Source organism: Lipophrys pholis, assembly GCF_963383615.2.
Source record: "Lipophrys pholis genome assembly, chromosome: 6".
Lineage (NCBI taxonomy): Eukaryota > Metazoa > Chordata > Actinopteri > Blenniiformes > Blenniidae > Lipophrys > Lipophrys pholis.
In genome coordinates, this window is record NC_137629.1 from 9,717,347 (window position 1) to 9,739,364 (window position 22,018).

General features: G+C 42.5%; 1 protein-coding gene across 1 annotated transcript in view; it reads right to left on the minus strand.

Moving 5' to 3' along the window:
• The window catches only part of stox2b (storkhead box 2b), a 126,594-nt gene extending 115,166 nt beyond the window's left edge, over nucleotides 1-11,428 (minus strand). Inside the window, exon 1 of the mRNA XM_080464918.1 lies at nucleotides 10,487-11,428. Within this exon, the coding sequence (XP_080321044.1) occupies nucleotides 10,487-10,826 (340 nt within the window). The 5' untranslated portion in view covers nucleotides 10,827-11,428. The remainder of the gene's footprint in view (nucleotides 1-10,486) is intronic.
• Nucleotides 11,429-22,018: the final 10,590 nt, after the last annotated feature.

Genomic DNA, 22,018 nt, shown 5'->3' on the forward strand with positions numbered 1-22,018 from the left:
TTTTTTTCAAATTTTGCCAGTATGGCTTATTTCCAGGTGCGCTAAATAGTCCGGAAAATACGGTAATCATCTGCCAGCCAGTACTTCAGATGATCCATCCAGCCTCAGTTCCTCTCTCCCTCCATCAGACCACACTCTCCTGGAGCTATGTTCAAAAGAAATTAAAGAAATTAGACAATTCTGTGTGTCCAAGTTCTAAGCAACATGAAAACAAAATAGGCTTTCCAGCCAGCAGAGTGCAGGAACACATGCCCTAAATTTTCATTAGCCTTTATTTCGTCAGGAGAACCCCTATATGAGCAATAGAAGAGGAACACATATGCTCAACTTGTCCATATGTGGCAGTGGGGTTGAGCGGTATCCCGCAGTATCTAAAAATAGCAATGTGTCTGTTTCAACCGTCATTATAAACAAACAAATAAATAAATAAAAATTCCTGAAAGCGGAACAGCAACCATCATGCTGCTGTAGTCAGAGAGACGCAATGCAGGACTGAGAGAATAAACTTTTATGAATACAGTTTAAGACCAAAGACTACATGCTAATATATTTACTAATATTGTAGAGCCTTTCACACAGCCTGCAGCAGGAGAGTGAATTGCACAAAAAGCTGAATCTGGACAGTTAGAGCAGACAAAAGTAGTCTTAAGAAGAAAAGTATTGCAATTGCAAGCAAATATAAAAAAGAAAAGGTAAAACAATACAACAAGCTAGAGGTTGAACTTAACTAATTGGGGTAGAAACATAGAGAAAAGTTGGACCACAAACTATAGCAACACATTACCAAAAAGAGGAAACAAATTAATGAACTACTTCAATTTGAAACTGAACCGAAAGCACCCATACTAAAAAAAAGTTCACTACAAATCTGGCCCGAGAGCAGCTAAGTTGTTGGTGGGACAAGTGTGAAAACAACATGCATGAAGGACTGTTCATAGAAAACAGGACCTAAAAACAAACTAACATGAGCCAAAACAAATAGAAAATATAATTAGAGAGTATTTTAGGAATCTATACACACAATCATCAATATCAAATCTAAACTAAAGCATCCCTTCAAACAGTAGACATACCTGTAATACGGGGGGGGGGGGGGGGGGGGGGGGGGGGATTGTATAACAGCAAATACAACAATAAAAGAAGTCGGAAAAAGGAACAGGAAAATTAAAAACAAAGAAAGCAAGAATTGTACAAAAAATTTGGAAAAGAATGATTCCTCTACATCATAGGTTCTTAAAGTGCGGCCTGTAGCAACATTCCCGGCGGTCCACATTGAATTCCAGTTGTTAGTTTTAATCAAACTCGACATTGTTTTGAAAGGATGAATCTCTGTTTCGTGGTCTTTGGTCTCGGAAAACGCAGAAGAACACGCAGAGAACACACCACACCATTCAGTTGTTAGCTTAGCTGTCAATCAGCTTTTAGCTGTTAGCACGGAGATGAGCTCTCTTCCCCACACATTGGCGGGTCAGCCGCAGGGGTGCAGGGCAGACACGATGCGGGACAGATGCCCTTCTGTCTGGCTCACTTGGGCCGGAACCGGGCTCGGGTACAGACGGCTCAGCCTGGCTGGTTGAGACCAGGATTGGCTGGGCGCCCACCGCTCAAGCCCAGCATAGATATCAATCAGCTCTTTAGCTTAGCAGTTGCCAGCTGATGCTGGGTCTCCTTACATGCTCATCCTCCTCGACCTTTTGACACTGTGGACCTCATTCTCCTCAAACGCCTCCATGAAGACATTGGACTTTAAAATTCTGCCTTGGATTGGTTTGAATCCTTCCTCTCTGGGAGGACAAAGTTTGTCAGCATGAGTACTGTAAGGTCTCAAACTCTTCCGGTTATCTGCGGTGTGCCCCAAGGATTCGTCCTTGGCCCATTGCTGTTCATCATCTACATGCTCCCCCTTGGTCGTGTCATCAGCCAGTATGGAATTTAATTTCATTGCTATGTCGACGACACCCAACTATACCTGAAAACCAATTCATTCTCTTCAACTGCTCCGTCATCATCATCATCGTCATTGTCTGCTGTCACCAACCTTGGCATGAGACTGGACCATCACTTAACTTTTGAAAATCATATCAAACATCTGTGTAAATTTGGTCTCTAGCCTGCACACTCCACTGAAACAGCCCTGATTAGGGTCACAAATGATGGCAGCAGATGCTGGCCCACCCTCCCTCCTAATCCTCCTTGTTCTGTCTGCAGCGTTCGACACCGTCGATGACACCATCCTCCTCAACCACCTCCATCGGGCTTCACAACACTGGTCTTGACTGGTTCCGGTTTTATCTCACAAACACAACAGAATACATTTCCATTGCTGGAGCCAAGTCAATAATGCAGAATGTCAGCAGTGGCATTCCCCAAGGGTCTGTCCACAGCCCAACCCTCTTTACAGTGTACATGCTTTCTCTTGGTCAAATTATCACCCACTACAAAATATCCTTCCACTGTTACGCCGACAACACCCAACTGTACATAAAAACAGACCCTCGCCCCTATCCTGCTTTAGCTTCCACCTCACACCCACCGTCAACCTCCACACTCGCCCTCTGCCTGGAGGAGATAAAGGCATGGATGAACCTCAATTTTCTCCAACTTAACAGCTCCAAAACAGAGGCCAAACTAGTTGGCATGCTACGTCAGCTTCAGTCATCTTCCATTACCTCCATAAACCTTTCCAGTTAGGACATTCCTTTCTCCTCCACTGTCGCCAACCTTGGTCTGCGGGTTGATTCCTATCTCTGTTTTAAAACGCACATCAAACACCTGTGCAAAACATCATTTTACCACCTCAAAAATATTGCAACCCTCTGCCAATCACTTGCTGTGGCTGATGCTGAGAAGCTCATCCATGCCTTCATCTCCTCCAGGCTGGATTACTGCAACTCACTCCTCTATGGCATCACCAACAAAAACCTTTAGAAACTCCAATACATTCAGAACAGCACAGCTAGACTCTCCTCACCAAAACCTAAAAACATAACCACATCACACCAGTCCTGAAATCCTTCCACTGGCTCCCCGTCACCACCAGAATACATTTGCAGATCTGCCTCCTCCCCTACCAATGTATTCATGGCAATGCACACTCTACCTCAAAAAACTGCAGAGCCCACCCACCACAGCACGCTCCCTCCACTCCAATAACTCCTCACACCTTCTTATCCCGGGGACCAAACTCATCACCATGGGTGACTGGGCCTTCTGCTCCACTGCTTACTGCCTGTGGAATTCTCTTCCAGAACATCTGAGGGCTCCACAGACTGTTGATTGTTTTATAATAGGGACGAAATACATTTCTGTTTTGCAGCTCGTATTGAATTTCATCGCCGTTTTTTTTTTTAAGTGTTCTTATTGATTTTATTGCAGTTTCTTAAATGTTTTAAATTGCTGCTTTTAGACTATATTGTTGTTTTTAGCACTTTGAGATTCACAAATGTAAAGTGCAATACAAATGAAATATATTATTATTATTATTATTATTATTAAGTACAGTACTGTTTGACTGATACTCACATGGGTCTGGTATAACAGTGTGGTCCAACACTGATTTAATGCAGACAGAGAGGGTTGTAACTAATCCAAAAAAGTTGGAACATCTGTAGGAATTAATAGCACCAACCTTCAAGGCTTGAGCAATGACATACTCCATCTTATTGATTAACTAATCTCTCCTCCAGTTCTTCTTTCAATGCCATTCATGTGTAGGTGGCTGGATAGCTAAATAGCTAGATAGCTAAATAAAAATTTACATAGCGCATTTTCCACTCGACATTAAGGTTTGTCCGAACGTCCGGGGCTAGTGAAACCTTTGCTCAGGCCAAATGGCACTGATCGCGGAATCAAAACAATGAACAGCAGCTCCTCCACTTCAGCAGGTGATTCACACCTCCATGAAGCTTCGTCCTACTCCGCACAAAACTGTCGGAGAACAGTCCCAATCATTTGTGTTGCGTTAGAGCTGGAAACACTGCTGTTTGTGTGGCGTTGCTAAAGAATTGCCCCAGGGATTAATAAAATGATTCTGAGGTCTTAAAGGAGACATATCATGCTTTTAAATCCTTCCTTTTTACATATAAATCATACAGTTGTGGTCTATACAACGCGAAACTGCAATGCTTGGGTCTGAATTCCTCATTATTATAGCTCCACAGGCCCCTTTTCAACCCCTTTTCTGATGCGCTTCTGAGAGCAACTCGTTTTGGGGCGGTCTCTTCAAATGCAAATGAGACACTTCATACCCCGCCTCCTCTCCAGGTTGCAGAGGTGACACTCGGTTCAACGTCACCCTGTTCGGCCATCTTTGTAGTTTGATAGAACAGATACAATTATCTAGCGGCGCAGAAACTTTATATTCACACATTATTTACAAAATGTCAACAACGGAAGATTTGTCCATCCAGCCATACATGTTGGAGCCAGAGTCGGACCCGGCGGAGCGAGATGAAAATGACGATGATGCACCTGAAGAACAACGTCTTCATATGGATGTAACGCAATGGTGTGTTACTATATTTACACTAACTTCTCCATCCATGCCCACTACTACAATACTGCCTGTATTACAACGACTATTTAACACAGAAGTTACATTATAATCTAAAACGAGCACACAGCGCTAACATATGAAGACGGTGCAACTGCTAATGCTAACAAAACAATGACAGGGACGTCTTATCATCACACTTTTTAGCGTTATATACAGCTTACCGAAGTGCTCTGTTCGTCGTCTCCATAGATAGAAGGAACTGACCGCTCAATCAGACCAAGTCTTTCGGCAAATCCTTCTTTATACTGGCGGAGGTTGCTGAAGCAGTCGTCCTTAAAGTGATTCGCGCACACAAAAATGACCTTACCCACAGATGTGGGTACATTTCTGTGAAAAATAAAACTCAACCAGGCACTTCGAAAAGGTTCTGATGCTGGGAGACGGTGTAACGAAACTTGTGGGTGACTACATCCAACAACCGAACATTTCGACTTATCCTCTCGTAACTTCGGTTGGACTACAAAATCGCAGCGAGAAACAAAAATGGCGGATTGCTCGAAATGTCGATGTCCTAATTTGGCAGTTCCGCTGAGAATACTGTGACGTCATTGTTCAAAAAACGTAATAGAGAATAGAAAAATCGAAACCGATCGCAAAATATGACCAAAACAGAATATAAAGATATCAACGGAGCACCTGAAGAGACTACTTTGAACTTTTCTGTACTTCTAAACACTCTAAATATACAACAAAATGCATTTAAGGGCTAAAAAAGTGGATTTAGCATGATATGTCCCCTTTAAAGCTATAACAAGTTTATTATGAGATGATGACGTCACGCAGACCCCCACATTGTCCAAATGGAACAAAAATAGTTTGTACTGCTTCCTTTTCTGATGTTATACTAACCTCAAGTTGCCTTTTGAGAGAATACATTTATACATTAGTACATTTCATACTTTACTGTAGAGAGGAGATTATTACAGCCTCATATAAAGTCAACAATAAAGATAACAATATTAAAGCAAAAAGAGCTCTGCTATCAGAATCATATCGGCAGATAAACAAATTTAAATATCGGGATCAGATCGGAAGTTAAAAAACGCGGAACGGTGCTTCCCTACATCAATGTAGATGAGCAAACCGCTAAAAATCCTTAATGTCAAGCCCTGCATTAGTATACTGACCAAGCCTGGGTTTACGGCTTTGATAAGCACAATGGACAAGCCGTTGGCTTGTTGTGGTGAATGCTTACAAGACTGCAAGTCACTGTATTTAGTAAGTTTACTACTGTAATTGAAGTAGAAGATAAATATACTGTCTTTCATATTAATACATGCTTCATTTGACTTTATCTTAACATGAGCCTAGCCTATAAGAAAGAACAACTTATGTATAATAAATCTGATATTGTTTATTATAATACAGACTGATTTATTTCTTATGTTTGTTGAAAAATTCATGAGAAGAGGACCTTGAAAAAATAATCGCACATTAAATTGCAATATTGAGGAAAAAAAATCGCAATTGGACTCTTTTCCAAAATCGTTCAGCCCGAGTATGCGCAACAATTTAATTCTTCCCTTTAAATCATTAATGCAGTACTTGTATATAATGCAGACAGGTTATTTCAACTATTCTAAGGTAATTGAAATGACTCTGTTAATGTGTAAATAAAGCCCCGTTTACACGACAACGAATTCGAGTGTATCCGCAAAACTTTCTTCACTTTTGGGGGGTCCGTTTACACGGCACCAGTTTGCGGATGCACTGTATCCGCAAAGTTTTTAATTCGGCTCCCAAGGTGGAAAGATTCTTTCACGGCGCAATTCCCTCCTGCAGAGACTGATGGAGGCCACAGAGCCTGTTACTGCGCATGCACATCTCTCCCCCTCCCTCCTGCTCATTCACTTGTAAACAAACGTGGCGGCTGCGTAGTGGTACGACCCGCGGTCCATATTCTAGTTTTATCGTCCAAGATCAGTAGTTTAATAGTTGAGACTCACCCCTGATAGCCTCCATCAGTCATCAGTCCATGCGGATGTCAGGTTCTCTCCATTTTCTTCACGTTTATAGTGTATTGTTCTCTGCACACGTCTGTGTAGTTTCATTATAAAATCAAGCAACAGCACCCTCCAGGGGCCTGGCATACTAACTACATCGTCGTCTCTGTGTCCGCTGCTGCAGTGTAAATGCACTCCTTTTTTTTGGCGGATTAGGTGTTGTCACGGGAAACGTTGTGTAAACAGGGCCTAAATTAAATATGTAAATGAACTCTTAAAGGCAAAATATCTAAATGTTTCAGTACTTTGTCAGAATCTGTATGGATTCTCCAATGGAAAGAAGTGTAAATTGTAAAAATAATTTGTGAAATCCTATTTTGTTTGTCTAGCCTCAAGTTTATTCAAAAAACAATTACAGAAACATATTACAATGTATTTATTGGTTGAATTCATACATTACCCAAGCTTATAAATTTCAATTAAACTTCGGTAAGTAAAACTTTGTCCGGGCAAGTAAAAATTTGTCCGGGCAAGTAAAAATTTGTCCGGGCAAGTAAAAATTTGTCCTTTATGTCAAGCCCTGTACTCCGACTATACCAGGTGGGTGGCACAATCCGCGCACCAATCAGGATATTCTAAAAATAGGCAAGTCATTTTCCAAGCAATCTGATTGGTCAGTAGACCAATTATCATTACCTTGTCTGGTACATCAGAGTACCGGGGTGATTTATCCCAGTAAGAAGTGAATCTGCTTCGCAGTACGGATATCCCAGGGTTTATCCTGAAGGTACCTTGATAAAAGAAAATCGTAGGAGTCATAATATAGGCCCGAGGTTGATATGTGGCAACATGTTTGTTTACATCTAGATGCTATGTTTCACACTGAAGTCACGTTTGACTAAGCAAGATTTGGAATATTGAGCATGAAGAACACAGACCTATATATATAGTTTTATAGAAGTCTATGGTGCAGAGCCTGATACTCTGCTGAAGGATCTGATAGTGTGTGATGAGCTCTGTAGTCACACCACACATTACCAGATCAGAAGAGGAATATTTTTTGATCATCAAGTGTGTGGTCTCTTTATCGTTGAAGATTTTAAAAATCCTGTAATGTGTGCCAGGCTTTATGAAGTGATTTCAGCAGACAGTAAAGCACAGACATGGCTCATAGATTGGAAATCTCTGCAGGTTGGATCGGAAAGTCACGATCCGTGAATTACATTGGTATCGGAACCCAATACTGGATCGTGTCGGCCCCATCTCTACTTAAAGAAGACATATCATGCTTTTAAATCCTTCCTTTTTACATATAAATCATACAGTTGTGGTCTATACAACGCGAAACTGCAATGCTTGGGTCTGAATTCCTCATTATTATAGCTCCACAGGCCCCTTTTCTACCCCTTTTCTGATGCGCTTCTGAGAGCAACTCGTTTTGGGGCGGTCTCTTCAAATGCAAATGAGACACTTCATACCCCTCCTCCTCTCCAGGTTGCAGAGGTGACACTCAGTTCAACGCCACCCTGTTCGGCCATCTTTGTAGTTTGATAGAACAGATACAATTATCTAGCGGCGCAGAAACTTTATATTCACACATTATTTACAAAATGTCAACAACGGAAGATTTGTCCATCCAGCCATACATGTTGGAGCCAGAGTCGGACCCGGCGGAGCGAGATGAAAATGACGATGATGCACCTACAGAACAACGTCTTCATATGGATGTAACGCAATGGTGTGTTTCTATATTTACACTAACTTCTCCATCCATGCCCACTACTACAATACTGCCTGTATTACAACGACTATTTAACACAGAAGTTACATTATAATCTAAAACGAGCACACAGCGCTAACATATGAAGACGGTGCAACTGCTAATGCTAACAAAACAATGACAGGGACGTCTTATCATCACACTTTTTAGCGTTATATACAGCTTACCGAAGTGCTCTGTTCGTCGTCTCCATAGATAGAAGGAACTGACCGCTCAATCAGACGAAGTCTTTCGGCAAATCCTTCTTTATACTGGCGGAGGTTGCTGAAGCAGTCATCCTTAAAGTGATTCGCGCACACAAAAATGACCTTACCCACAGATGTGGGTACATTTCTGTGAAAAATCAAACTCAACCAGGCACTTCGAAAAGGTTCTGATGCTGGGAGACGGTGTAACGAAGCTTGTGGGTTACTACATCCAACAACCAAACATTTCGACTTATCCTCTCGTAACTTCGGTTGGACTACAAAATCGCAGCGAGAAACAAAAATGGCGGATTGCTCGAAATGTCGATGTCCTAATTTGGCAGTTCCGCTGAGAATACTGTGACGTCATTGTTCAAAAAACGTAATAGAGAATAGAAAAATCGAAACCGATCGCAAAATATGACCAAAACAGAATATAAAGATATCAACGGAGCACCTGAAGAGACTACTTTGAACTTTTCTGTACTTCTAAACACTCTAAATATACAACAAAATGCATTTAAGGGCTAAAAAAGTGGATTTAGCATGATATGTCCCCTTTAAAAGACCTACTGTTGTTCAGTGCTGTTGAATAAAGTAATTTTTATGTTTTGCAGACTGTTCTTTAATCCATTTTATCATTTGGTATTACAAACAAAAAAAAACGGAATCTGACATTTTTTCTGATGAGTCTAGGTTCAATTCAGTTACTACTGCAATCCGATGTAAGATTGTAAATGTACCCCCAGAATATGGACCCTGCGTTCTTCAAGAACATGGCTTTGCTTGACGGTAGAGATAGAAAAGGGCACATTTGGTAGTGGGGAGTAGTACTGCCAGCTGTCCAAATGGTACGAATATCCATATTGGTGTGAACAGCAATTGCTGCTCCCGCCACTTTTGTCTGTTCTTAGTCATGATTAAATAGCTAAGACTTTACAGAAATAAATAACTAAATATTATTGTGTTTAGTGTAGTATTCAAAAAAACGTGGATCGGTGAATCCCTATATCACCCACTCACGCACGGACGCGCACACACACAAGCCTGTAAAGCATTAATGCAAAATTTATTTTTAAAATGAAAAACCGCGGTCCAGCGTGGGGGTAGGGGCTGAGCGTCAAAATAACTCTATGGAAAAACAAAAAGAACAGCACTTGAGGAAGCTCTGCCCGAAACATATGAGATGTAATAAAATTTAATTGAATGATCGCAGTGCTGTCTGTTTATGAATTATATTCATTATTAATTGCCTGCTCCTCTATTGTGTAAGCTGATCAGCAGGGTTTGTCATTGGCCAGACACTGCAAACTCCGCCCGTTTTAGGTAAATGTGCACTGATCCCAATAGGAAAAGCCTGAATTGAATCACAGAGTTGATTACCCGCTTCTTAGGCCCCGTTTACACGACAACGAATAAGAGTGAATCTGCACAACTTTCTTCACTTTTGCGGGGTCCGTTTACACGACACCAGCGTACTGTATCCGCAAAGTTTTTATACCGGCTCCCAAGGTGGAAAGATTCTTTCAAGGACGCTATTCCCTTCTGCAGAGACTGCCGGAGGCTATGAGCACTCTTACTGCGTATGTGCACATCTCTCCCCCTGCCTCCCCTTCCTTCTGCTCATACACTTGTAAACAAACATGGCGGACCCGTAGTGGTATGACTTGTGGTCCGTATTCTAGTTTTATAGTCTATATCAATAGTTTAATAGTTGAGACTCACAACTGAAAGCATCCGATGCGTCATCAGTCCATATGGATGTCTAATCAAGGATTGTGCATGTCTGGCTTTGTCAATTCAGATGATATCCCGGGTATGTTAAGCCCGCTTCATAGTACAGGTCTCAAGTTGATAGTGTGAGGTGGGATGATCCTACATCTCCCCCCTAATGTTATTGTTTGGTTGTTTGTTATTTTGTAGTTATGCAGTATGTCCTACTCAGCTGGATGACAGTGTGAGGTGGGTTGATCTTTCCACACTGACCCCTGGGAGCTACCTCCGGGAGTTGTGCAGGCCTTACCCAAGTACTTAATGGTGAATCCCCGAGGTGGATTGAGAGATCTGCGCATCCATCCCTCCCTCAGAACCTCAAGGTGGTCCTCCTTCCCCTGTATAAGCAGCACATGCTCGTCTATCCATCCCAGGAAGAAGGTCTCGGACACAGCTTCGGTGATGCGGGGGTTCCACACATGCTGCTGGGTGTTTTCCGCCTTGAAGTCTGCGAAGATCTCGTAGCCGGTGTGGTGCCGAGGCAGTTCGTCGCTTTCCGACACCCGAGCCGGTCCCAGCGCCTCCGCCGCCCCCACCCTGGACAGCACGATGGCCAATGAGTGGGGGGCTATCTGCAGAAAAGACTCCATTGTCACGGTGGCTTTCTAACAAGCTATCAAACGTAAAGAATTCAATTTCATCGTGTTGGGCACATCAGTGTTTACAATCCATATTATCCAGCAGCTCATACTGTGCAATGGCAGTCTCCATGAAGCTAGCCTGCTAGCCCCTTAGCTCCTGAAGCCGACATGAATCCACTAACACCCCGCAAGATGCGTTTACTCCTCCAGACAGAGTGTTTCCCCCGCACACAGACGCGGGGTTCAGTTCAGGTTCATGTCGGCCGCTGTGAGCCAGAAACGAGAGATGACACCCGTGATATTCGATGGCAGCTGCAGCAGGCGAAGCTCCACATTCAGCTAGCAGGGTGCTAAGGCTAATGAATTGATCCAGGCAACGGATGCAGCGAGCCGTCCTCCTCTGTCCTCACACAGGGGCGAGCCCTCCAGGGACGCCCAGGGTCGGGGTTGTCGTCCTTCAAGGTGTTTGAGGAGAGCCGGAGAGCCGAGTCCTGTCTCTGGTGAAGGGCGTGCAAAAGGAGTCTCTTCCATCCAGACACAGAGGGATCAGCCGTCGCTGGGAAGCTGCATGGAGAAAGCGCTTTCTAGCACCGTGAGGCCAGGCGGAGTACAAAAATCCGAGCAGTGTGCACACTGCGGCCAACTGCAGCACAACAGCGACCCGCTGCAGTACCCCCCACCCCGACCGGCTGCAACACACCGACCTGCTGCAACACCGAGTGTGAAAAGTATTCACATTTATTATTCATTGATCAAGTATTAAGTATATGCGGAAGAGTTTTAGGGCCACTGAAGAAAAATAAAATTCGGAGGCTGAAAAAAAACCCAAAAAACCTTCATGCACTTAATAAAAAGTCTAGATTTTTTTTTTTTCACGGTGGAAAGAAGTTTATTTTACAAAGTCCGTCTATCCACATGCCAGCGCGTGTGACTGCTTCTACAAAGTGCATCGCAGGCGCTTTAGTGAAGTGGTGAAAAGATGCTTCAGGATGGAATTTAGCTCATAAACACGGTGCAGTTATCATCAATATTGGGACTATCAGAGACAGTGCAGCCTGCAGCGTTGTTCTGTTGTGGAAGTTCGTCGAATTCGAAGGACAAAGGCATGGATCCCGTGCTGCTAATTTAAATGTGTTCTTATCAAGTAAATCCTGTGTCCTGTGTAAAATCACATCTCCATAAGCAGCAAGCAACCCTATATAATCAGAATTACGTGATTTAACATCTAAGAGCAAATGATGAGCGATGGATAGACGTCTGTCCGTGAAAAAAAATAATCTCGACTTTGATTTGCGACTTTTTCTGAAATGCTGAAGGTTTTGGATTTTTTGAGCCTCCGAAAAAAAAAATTTTCTTCAGTGGCCCTACTACTCTTCCATAAGTATAAATCCTGGTTTTAAAAAAAAAAATTACTTTTGTAGAAGTTAAATGTGGCGAGGTGTACTAAAATAGGAAATATGAAAAATGCCCAACAACGCCACCTGGGGGATGGTACCCCAGGAAATACTAATCTACTATAAAAGTGTCTGAACAATAGATCAACAGGCACCCAGGTTCATTCCGGCAGACAGACGCAATTTTATGAGTAAATCAAATAGTTTTATTTTTAATAAACAAAAACAGAACAGAACCGGCAGGGACTGGAACTGCGGAAAACAGAAGGGTTAAGAGACAACTCTTTAAGAAAACAGTGGAATAAAAGTCTTGTTTTATTACAATTACAGTTTAAGAAATCTCAATGTAAAATTCAATCCAAAGCAAAAAGAACAAAACCGGGCCGGCGCCACGTGTGGAGAGGCAGACTACACGGAGGAGTGTCCAGGGGTGCCACCACTACTCACCTTAGTGCAACTCAGCAAGCTCACGGCAATCCTCACGTCAAACTGGTGCAGTCTACAAAGTGTCCCTGTGTATCGACTCACATGCAAAAAACCAAGTGAAGGGACCTCACCACAGGTGCCTAGACTCTCCACATCGTGACACACAGCTCTAGAAAGTAAAGAACTCAATACAACAGAAAGAAAAATAATGTAATGTAACCCAGTTGGTAAACACAGAAACCTAAACTAAATCAAACTAAGACAAAACAGCAGTGGTCACGTGGCAGGAGAACCACCTCTGGTATGGGGCAATAGCTAGTTCCTTAAATGCAGAGAGGAGAGGGCTGGGGGACCAACCACTGCCAGCCACAGCAGGAACAGAGATCAGGAAGCAGAGAGAGAACAAAGGGGAGCACCTGTCTTAAATAGCCTGGCCCTGATTATGTGGCTGCCTGCACCTGCAGTATTGCACCTGCAGGTATTCCCCCACCACATAAAGTTTCAACTCCAGTTTTATAGTCAAGTGTACAAGTACAGGCTTGAAAACTACTTAAAGTATAAAACTTAAAGTAATATAATTAAGGGAAAAGGCCATTAAGCTTAGGCGGTGTGCCAGAGGCCTACATTACCCCACCTTTCAACAAAAACACCACTTCGTTTTCAGTACCACATATCCTGTTCAAGGTCACATTGTGCTGGAGCCCTTGCCTGAGGGCAAGATACACCTGGACAGGACCCCAGTCCATCACAGTACAAAAACACAGGGGGTGCGTCTGAATTGTACCTCCTTTCTCCTTATCTATCGACTTTTCCTGAACCCCGGAAGTGTTTTGTGTGGCGGCCATGATAAGGACTGTCCGAATTCTCAATAAGCAAAGGAAAGGAGTCTAGTTGCTTCCTTTAGAGCCTCCTTTAGCTTAAGAACCACTGATGCATCCTTTCGCAAAGGAGGCGAGCTCATGCTGCCCCACAATTCCTTGCGGCGACAACATTTAAAGGGACCCGCTCATCCAAGCATTCAGGGAAACTCACGATGTTGGAAAAAGGGAGCAGATCATGTAAGTTACCAACGTAATAATCTGCCTTGCACAACTTTAAATCATATAAAACCCAAATGCGTTTTTGTAGTCGCATTTTCGGAAACTTGTAGTTCTTTCCCCACCGTGGCGGTCGTCACTAACTTGTGGCACCGTCTCATTATTATAATGTCACTAAGTGAAAGTGCGGTTCGACTGCCACACTAACGTGATCGCCTTTCACTAATTCCTTTAGGAAGACCTCTAACACCTTTCGTTAACCCCGTGACGTCATCCACAGGATGTCGATAGATAAGGAGATAGGAGGGACTTTTCGGATGTACCCAGAGAAAGACAACCACAAGCTCACATTCACACCTCTGGGCCATTTTTCGAGTCATCAATTAACCTCACATGCATGTTTTTGGACTGTGGGAGGAAACCGAAGTACCCAGAGGAAACAAGGAGAACATGCAAACTCCACACAGAAAGGTGGTATTGAAAGACATTAGCTCAGAATACTTATTCCTATAACTTTACAATATTTCATGGATGCAACTCAAATAATCAGCCTACATGACAATACATACACTTAACATTTAGTTAGTTAGTTAGTTAGTTAGTTAGTTAGTTAGTAGTGGCACCTTAACCTGTATAAAATGCAGCTCTGGAGGACCGATAACTGGTTTTGATGCGTTCAGGGGCAACAATGATCAAGGTCCGAGGCGCAGTTTTGTCTTTGAACATAGAAATTAATTTATTGATATCCACAGTCAAACAGTTGATGCTTATCATCAATTATTCTGCCCACTGCTGAGTTCCTGTAACCAAATAGACTTTTCCTCAGACTGCCACTCACCCTGACCTGTCTACTTGTCATGGTCTGGAGAACTGATTGCTCTCCAAGTCCTGCACACCTGGTATCAATTCCCTGGACGCTTTATTGACCATATTCTGCTCCCCCCACTTTCAATTCTCCGTTCTTCCGTATTTTGTCTTGGGCATTTTCAGTTACTGACAGATTACATTATGGTGGACGGCAGCTCAGTGTTTTTATTTCATCTTTAAAACTACTATAAAACATAACAAACAACACTGCTACCAGGATATTAAAGTGGGAAAACATGAAAATTGTGCTGGGATGATCGGATGGCATCATATGTTGCCTCATCCTTCCTTAGTTTTGACCTGAGAGGACGACATGAGAAAGTGGACTGTGGTAACGTAGAATGACATCTTTGTCCTGTCGTTAGTGGCTCACGAAGCAGTTGTGATAAACTTTAAGAGTACTGAGGTGTACCAGTATCTACAAAGTGGAAAGGTGGACCGTGTGTTGTCGTTCAGAGATGGAGAATTCACCTTTTGTTCAATTTGATTATCAAGTCAATGAATTTTGTGGCATTGTGGCATATAACATAATATTATATAATTTAAATAATAGTATGATGCAAGGGGGTGTGGTTGCCAAGGAAGATGGACACTTTCCAGAGGGCTCCCGATCAAACCCTTCGATTTTACCTTAATTCGCTATCCAAATTCGGCTTTTCGGTAACAAACTGTTAATATTTGGTAGTCATTACGTCTTATGTTGGAGTGGTAATTGTTTTGGAGCAAACAATGACGAACAAGAATGCAGCGGCGGCCAAACAAAATGTTGGCACGAGCAGCGCTAGTGCTAATCCGACGCCTGCTTGCCTAACCTTGGACTCGGGTGTGCTGACTGAAATATAAACCTCTTTGCAGAAGGCCATGGAAGAAATGGTAAGAGGTTTTTTTTTAGTTTTTTTTATTAGTTTATTTAAGAGGGACAGAACAGAGAGCATTGTTACAAAAATAGCAACCGATGCCATGTCCATGAGCCATCTAGCCAAAGGCTAATTTGCAGACCCGGTCCCCAACATGAAACAGACACAAGCAAACAGTTGTACATAGTTATACATAACACATAAAACAGACACAAGCAAACAGTTATACATAGTTATACATAAAACGTGCTATAATATAATTAGTTTACAGATTTTTTAAAAATGTATTTAATGTCCGCATGCTTGGTTGGTCTTTAACCAGCGCTTTGCTTTGCTGTTGAACTGGTTCAGATCTGTGAGGGTTTTTAGTTCGGCAGGTAGGTTGTTCCAGATCTGTGGACCCTTAACTGAGAAGCTGCTTTGACCGAAAGTGGTTTTACTTTTGGCTAGTTTACAGTCACCGTTTGCAGCACCTCTATCATTTTGCATACAAACTGAGGCGCAAGATTATACACACATTTAAAGTTTAATTTTAAGAACGCGTATTTAATAAAACTGTCGAGACTTAAAAAATTGTGTTTTTCTAAAATTGTACAGTAGTGCCACCTCATGGGCTTTCTGTCCATCACTTTTAATGCCTGTTTGTACAGAGAGGTGACATTTTTCATGGCCGACTGCGAAGCCTGTCCCCACATAGTGATACAATATGAAACATGTGAGAGAATCATTGAGTGGAAGTACAATTTAGCAGCATTCATGGATAAGCAAGGTCTTAATAAACGGAAGCAATTCAAGTTGGTCTTGATCGTTTTTGATATTTTCTTTGTGTGCACTTCGAATTTTAAGTGGCAGTCCAAGAGAACTCCAAGATACTTTGTGCTCTCAACATTATCAACTGTTTTTTCAGTATCTGGAAGTTCTTCAGGGATTTATTGCGCAGAGAGAAACACATAGCCACTGTTTTGAATGATTCAAAAACAGGCAGTTTTCCTCTAACCATAGACCTTTTTCACACTTCCGGGTTTTAAACCGGATGTGGTCTCATTTACTTCCGGTGGCTATCGCTTTAGTGTTGGACAGTGACGATAATGGCTCAGTCTCGACGCGGTTGTTTTTGTTCTGTTCCTGGTTGCTCTTGTGGGGGGCAAGAAAACAACCATACCTCTCTTACCACGCTTTTCCTAGGGACCCAGGCTAAAAGAGGCAGTTAATCCAAGCTATTAGAAGGGATGAGGGTCTGAAATTCTGCATAAAGCCAGGGAGCACTTTTGTATGCAGCCAGTACTTCACCCAGGAGGATTTTGTCAGCGGATCCACCACCAGTCGCCTTAAAAGTGGAACTGTTCCATGTCTCTTTCCCTGGAATGACTTTATTGCACCACCTAGGAGGGATTCTGTCTTCCAGAGGGCTCAGAAATGACAGCTTGTCCTCTCACAGCTCTCCAGGCTGAAGCTGCTACTGCAGACCACCATTATGTGGCTCATCCACCCACAGGTAAATATCTAAGATGGTAAATTGCATAAGTTTGTCATATAAGATCAAATACAACTAATAATGCAATTGCAGGACGCGTTGCAGCACCAGTGTGTAGCTCTAGAGTCTAGACCATCTAGAGATCAAATCAATGACGGATACATATACTGTATTCTTGCACCTAGACTCACACAATGTGTTGATCCACAAGGAAATAATGTCACAGGAGCTCAATAATTAAAACAATCGTGCTAACCAGTGAAAATGAAAACAAGACGGTTTCAATTTAATTTTACATTTGAAAAATAAAGTAATGAAATTATGAGAAAAATTTTTATACTAAAACGTTTATAACATTGTGAGTTATTTTATTGTATGATCTTATTTTATTTTTTGGTTTCACAGGTGCACTAGATGAAATTCCCATCTGAGAGTGTGTTCCGGATCTTCTGGGAGTCCATTGCTCCATCTGCATCCCGCCTCATATACTGGACCAGAGCACAGACAGTTGGAGATGACGCCTGAACCCAGCGCTGCCCCAGAATGCCTTGAGTTTTAATGTTCTCCTTCAAGGTGGCTGTTGGCATGAAGGAGCAGCCTATTGCTGATGTGTTAGACACTATTTACAGTGATTCACACAACTTGAGATTTAATGTTCAAAACACAAAGTGACAAAAGGGTCATTTATACATTTTAATATGATCATTACTACATTGAAATAAACACATTAATGGTGTTGAAGTAAAACATGTCCAGTTTTGATTTCATCTGGTCAATGAACGATTCATCACGCCACTCTCGCTCAACAATTATTGTTATAAATGTGTCAGTGACAAAGTTGCACCATTCCAATCCAGTGTTGCCAGCTGACCCTGTACCTGCCAGTCGTATGTGTGTGAACGCCTCAGACTTGTGTGGCCATCCTGAACCTTGAGGTAAGCAACCTGGGACACATCATTTGTTTGGGACTAACTCCAAAGTTGAGAGGCAATCTAAAATGAAAGCTATGAGTGGTTGGGACTCCAGTTGGCATAGTTTTTCTCCTGATGTCAGGATGTCAGGATGTGAGGATGTTGGGATCAGGAAGTGGTCCTACAAACACATGAGTGACATAATCACAGTAAGTTAAGACAAAGGAAACATTACAAGCATAAAAACATTAATTACCAATAAATGATACCTGTGTACGCTCTGTACAGCGTGGACTGCACACATCTGTTTCCCCACCACCACCTCACTGGCAGGTTCAGGATGGATCCCCTGTGCAGGTCAGTGCAGGAGAAAGCGTTGGCAGCTGGAGCTGGGCGTAGTGTGCAGTCTGATACAGGAGTTCAACTACATGGTTGAAAAAGCCTTTACCAGCTGCACAACTACAGGAATAAACCAACAACTCAGTTTGTCAACACCCAGTGAGATCTAAAACAGAGAAGTGTTTTTAGCACATATATAGAAATTAAATGTTGTTAAAACATAATTAGCTTTAATCAAGTAATAGAATCAAGAACAGCAGAAGAGAAATAGTAAGCTCTTAGTCATACAGGAGTTGTCCATCGTACATGAAAGTTCTTCAGCTCTCATCTATGACAGCTGAAGAACAGGAAGTCAAACCACTGAACATGAGCCCAGCGACTCTCTGACTGTTTCAACCTGCAGTCTGTGAGGTTCTTCATGTTTCCTCATGGACCTGAAGCATGGAGCTCTGACCACTACCTGTCCCTCCACAATATCTGATACTAGAAGCATGCAGAAGCAAAGCAGGGTCAAGGTGAACATCTGGCATCATCATAATAACGTTCTCATATTATAATAGCAAACACATATCAGAATGTAAAATATTATTTAAAAATCTAGATCATGCCTCCAATAAATACCTCTAATAATTAAGCAGACTAGATGAGGCTTCTTAATCACCATGTTTATGTTCATCATATGTTGTAGCTAGCGGTTAGCTAGCGGTTAGCTAGCGGTTAGCTCACTGAAGTACGTCTTTTCTTACCTTGATAGCTGTGGATATATTCTTCATGGAAGAACTTATACCCTTCTTCAAGTGTATTTGTTCGTGTATTCCCCGCTGTGATGGCCTCCGCATCAGCAAATGAAAAAGCTGGCAAGTTCAGGAGCATCAGTGAAAAGATAAGGTCCATTTTCAATGAGACCGGCACAAACAGGAAGTGATCGAGCTCCATGAGGTGCTACTTCCGGTTGTCGTGAAAAAGGTCTATTGGGAGACACTGACCAACTGTTTGTTTAGTAGCTCTGCAGCCATTTCTAAAGTCTTAGCTGAGACATAAATAACGGTGTCATCAGTATAAGGTTGACACTCAGCCTCTTTGCAGATGTTTGGCAGGTCATTTATGTAAAGACAGAACAGCAGGGGGCCCAGTATCGAGCCTTGAGGAATCCCTGGTTTGTATTCCAGAGGGGCTGAAATTGTGCCATTTATCTGTACACTCTGTACTCTTGACTCCAGATAAGATTTGAACCAACTGAGAGCCTGCTGGGAAAAATATAGTTTTTGAAGTTTATTTATCAAAATGTTGTGGTTGACTGTGTCAAAGGCCTTACGCTGGTCCAAAAACACTGCCCCAACCACGTTCCCTCCATGTAAACTTTTCTTAATTGAGTCTGTCAGGCAGCAGGTTGCCAGTTCTGTTGAATATGTTGCTCTGAAGCCAAATTGTTTTGGATGAAGAGCTTAATTTTGTTTGGTATAATCAATCAATTTCTCCACCACAACCTTTTCTATCACTTTAGAGATCACAGGGAGAATTGAAATTGGCCTGTTGTTATAAACATGGTCAGAGTCACCGGATTTAAAGATTGGGCAGATTAGAACTTGACCTAGAATTCCCCTTTAGTGGTGGACAGATTTACCAAGTGAGTTATGGGCCCGGTTAGAGAATCTATGTGTTTCTTTAAAAAATCAGTGTCCAAACGTAATATATCCCTTTTTTTAGAAGTTTTGAGTTTGTTGATTTTTTGTTTAATATTAGTTTTGTTGGATTGCTCTAAAGAGCATGCTGTTCCAGTTTGAGTCACTGCCATATTTTAAACAGCTACTGATTTAAAACCTTCAGTGATTTGTTCAACTGAGGTCACAAAATAATTGTTAAATTAATTTGCAATCTCTATAGGGTTATTAATTAGCTCCCCATCGATAATTAGTTGTTTGGGACGTCGATTGTTTTCTTCTTTAGAGTCTTGTTTGGTCAGTCTATGAATATGTTTCCAGAGACAAGAGCTGTTTCACCCTGACTCCTGCATCAGGTGCATAAAGTACTCAGTTTGAGCTTTTCTCATTTCACTGACCACTTTGTTCATGAGGCTTCTAAAGATTGCATTATCAGTGTTTAGGTCAGTTAAGATTGACTTTTTAGATGCCAGATACCTTTGCTTCATTAAATGACAAATGTTTTTAGTGACCCAGGGCAAAGACTGGCGTTTTATCCGAGATTTAATTGGCTTTGTGTATTTCTGAATTAATTGTGTTACACTTTTTGTGAGTAGATTGCAGCACTCGTTTAGGCTCTGCATTTGTAAGACAGGATTCCAGTTAATATTACACATATCGTTTTCCATTTGGGGCAAATCTTTTTTCCGATTACCTTTCATCGTTTTAATTTTTGCACCCTGTGTAACATATTGCAGCCACTTCTGTGTCAATTTTCTCAATACCAATGTTAAGTTGTGGTTGAACAATCCTGTTATGAGGTTATAGGATTTTGTTAGACGCTCTGGTTTATTTGTAAAAATGAGGTCTATTAAAGTTTTACTAGTTCTTGTTAGTCTTGATGGCCCAGCAATTTGTTGCTGTAACTTATATTTTGAGGTTATTATTTTCAGTTTTTGTTTAACATGTTTGTCCAACCAATTAATATTAAAATCTCCAAGCACAATGGTTTCCCTATCATATGTAAACATTTTAAGCAGTTTGTCCTGGTTCCTATAAAAAGATACATTAAAAGATGGCGGATTGAATAAAGTTACAATATTAAAATTCATTCTAGGTGATAAAACAATGTTTGAAGCCAAACATTCTAACTCACAGGGGTCAACTTTAAATTCAATACATTTAAGTATGTTTCGAACATATACAAGCAAACCACCACCTTTACCTATTTGTCTGTCCTTACGAAAACAAGAATATTCTGGAATGTCGATCACATTTGATGGTATATTACAGTTTAACTAGTTTTCACTATCGCGAGATAGTTAGAGTCTGTGAGCAAGTGTTCGATTTGATCTCTCTTTGATATGAAAATTCTTATGTTAAGATGACCCCCAAGAATCCTCCGTGATTTACATTTGGGTTCCCAGATTATTTTAACGTGATTTACAGTTTGGAAGTACCTGTACTCCTCTTGGATTTTTGTTGCCCTTGGTTGTTTACGCTGCTGGTGGACTACTGAAGCGTGTGGCCCAGACCCTGGCAGAGATACACAATCCGCGCTGTTGAGACTCTCTATGCACTCCGGCCTTCCGATGGAGCACACTCCGTTGACAAGGGGCGAGCTGATTCTCCTTACTCGCGATGGGGAAGGTCCGGGTACAGGCTCCGACGGGCAAGCACCGGCTGCACTGCTGATGGAGTCTGAATGAGCTGCTGTCAGTGGTGGGGGTCCCGTCGGCAGCGATGTCAGCATAGCCAGCGGTGTTGGGGGTCCAGGCAGTAGAGGTGGAGGTCCAGCCAGCAGAGGTGGAGGCCCAGCCAGTGGTGTTGGAAGTCCAACCGGATGAGGTGGAGACTCAAGTGGCAGAGGTGGAGGTCCAGACGGCGGAGATGGTAGCCCAGCTAGCAGAGGTTGTAGTTCAGCTAGCAGAGGTGGAGGCCCAGCTCGTAGAGGTGGAGGCCCATCTGTCAGAGGTGGAGGCCCAGTTAGCAGAGGAGAAGGCCCAGCTAGCAGAGGTGGAGGCCCAGCTGGCAGAGGTGGAGGTCCAGCTGGCAGAGGCCCAGCTGGCAGAGGTAGAGGCCCAGTTAGCAGAGATGGTGGTCCAGCTAGCGGAGGTGGAGGCCCAGCTAGCGGAGGTGGAGGCCCAGCTGGCAGAGGTGGAAGCCCAGCTAGCAGTGGTAATAGTCCGGCTCGCAGTGGCGTTGGCCCAGCTGGAAGTAGTGTTAGCCCAGCTAGCAGAGGTGGAGGCCTAGCTA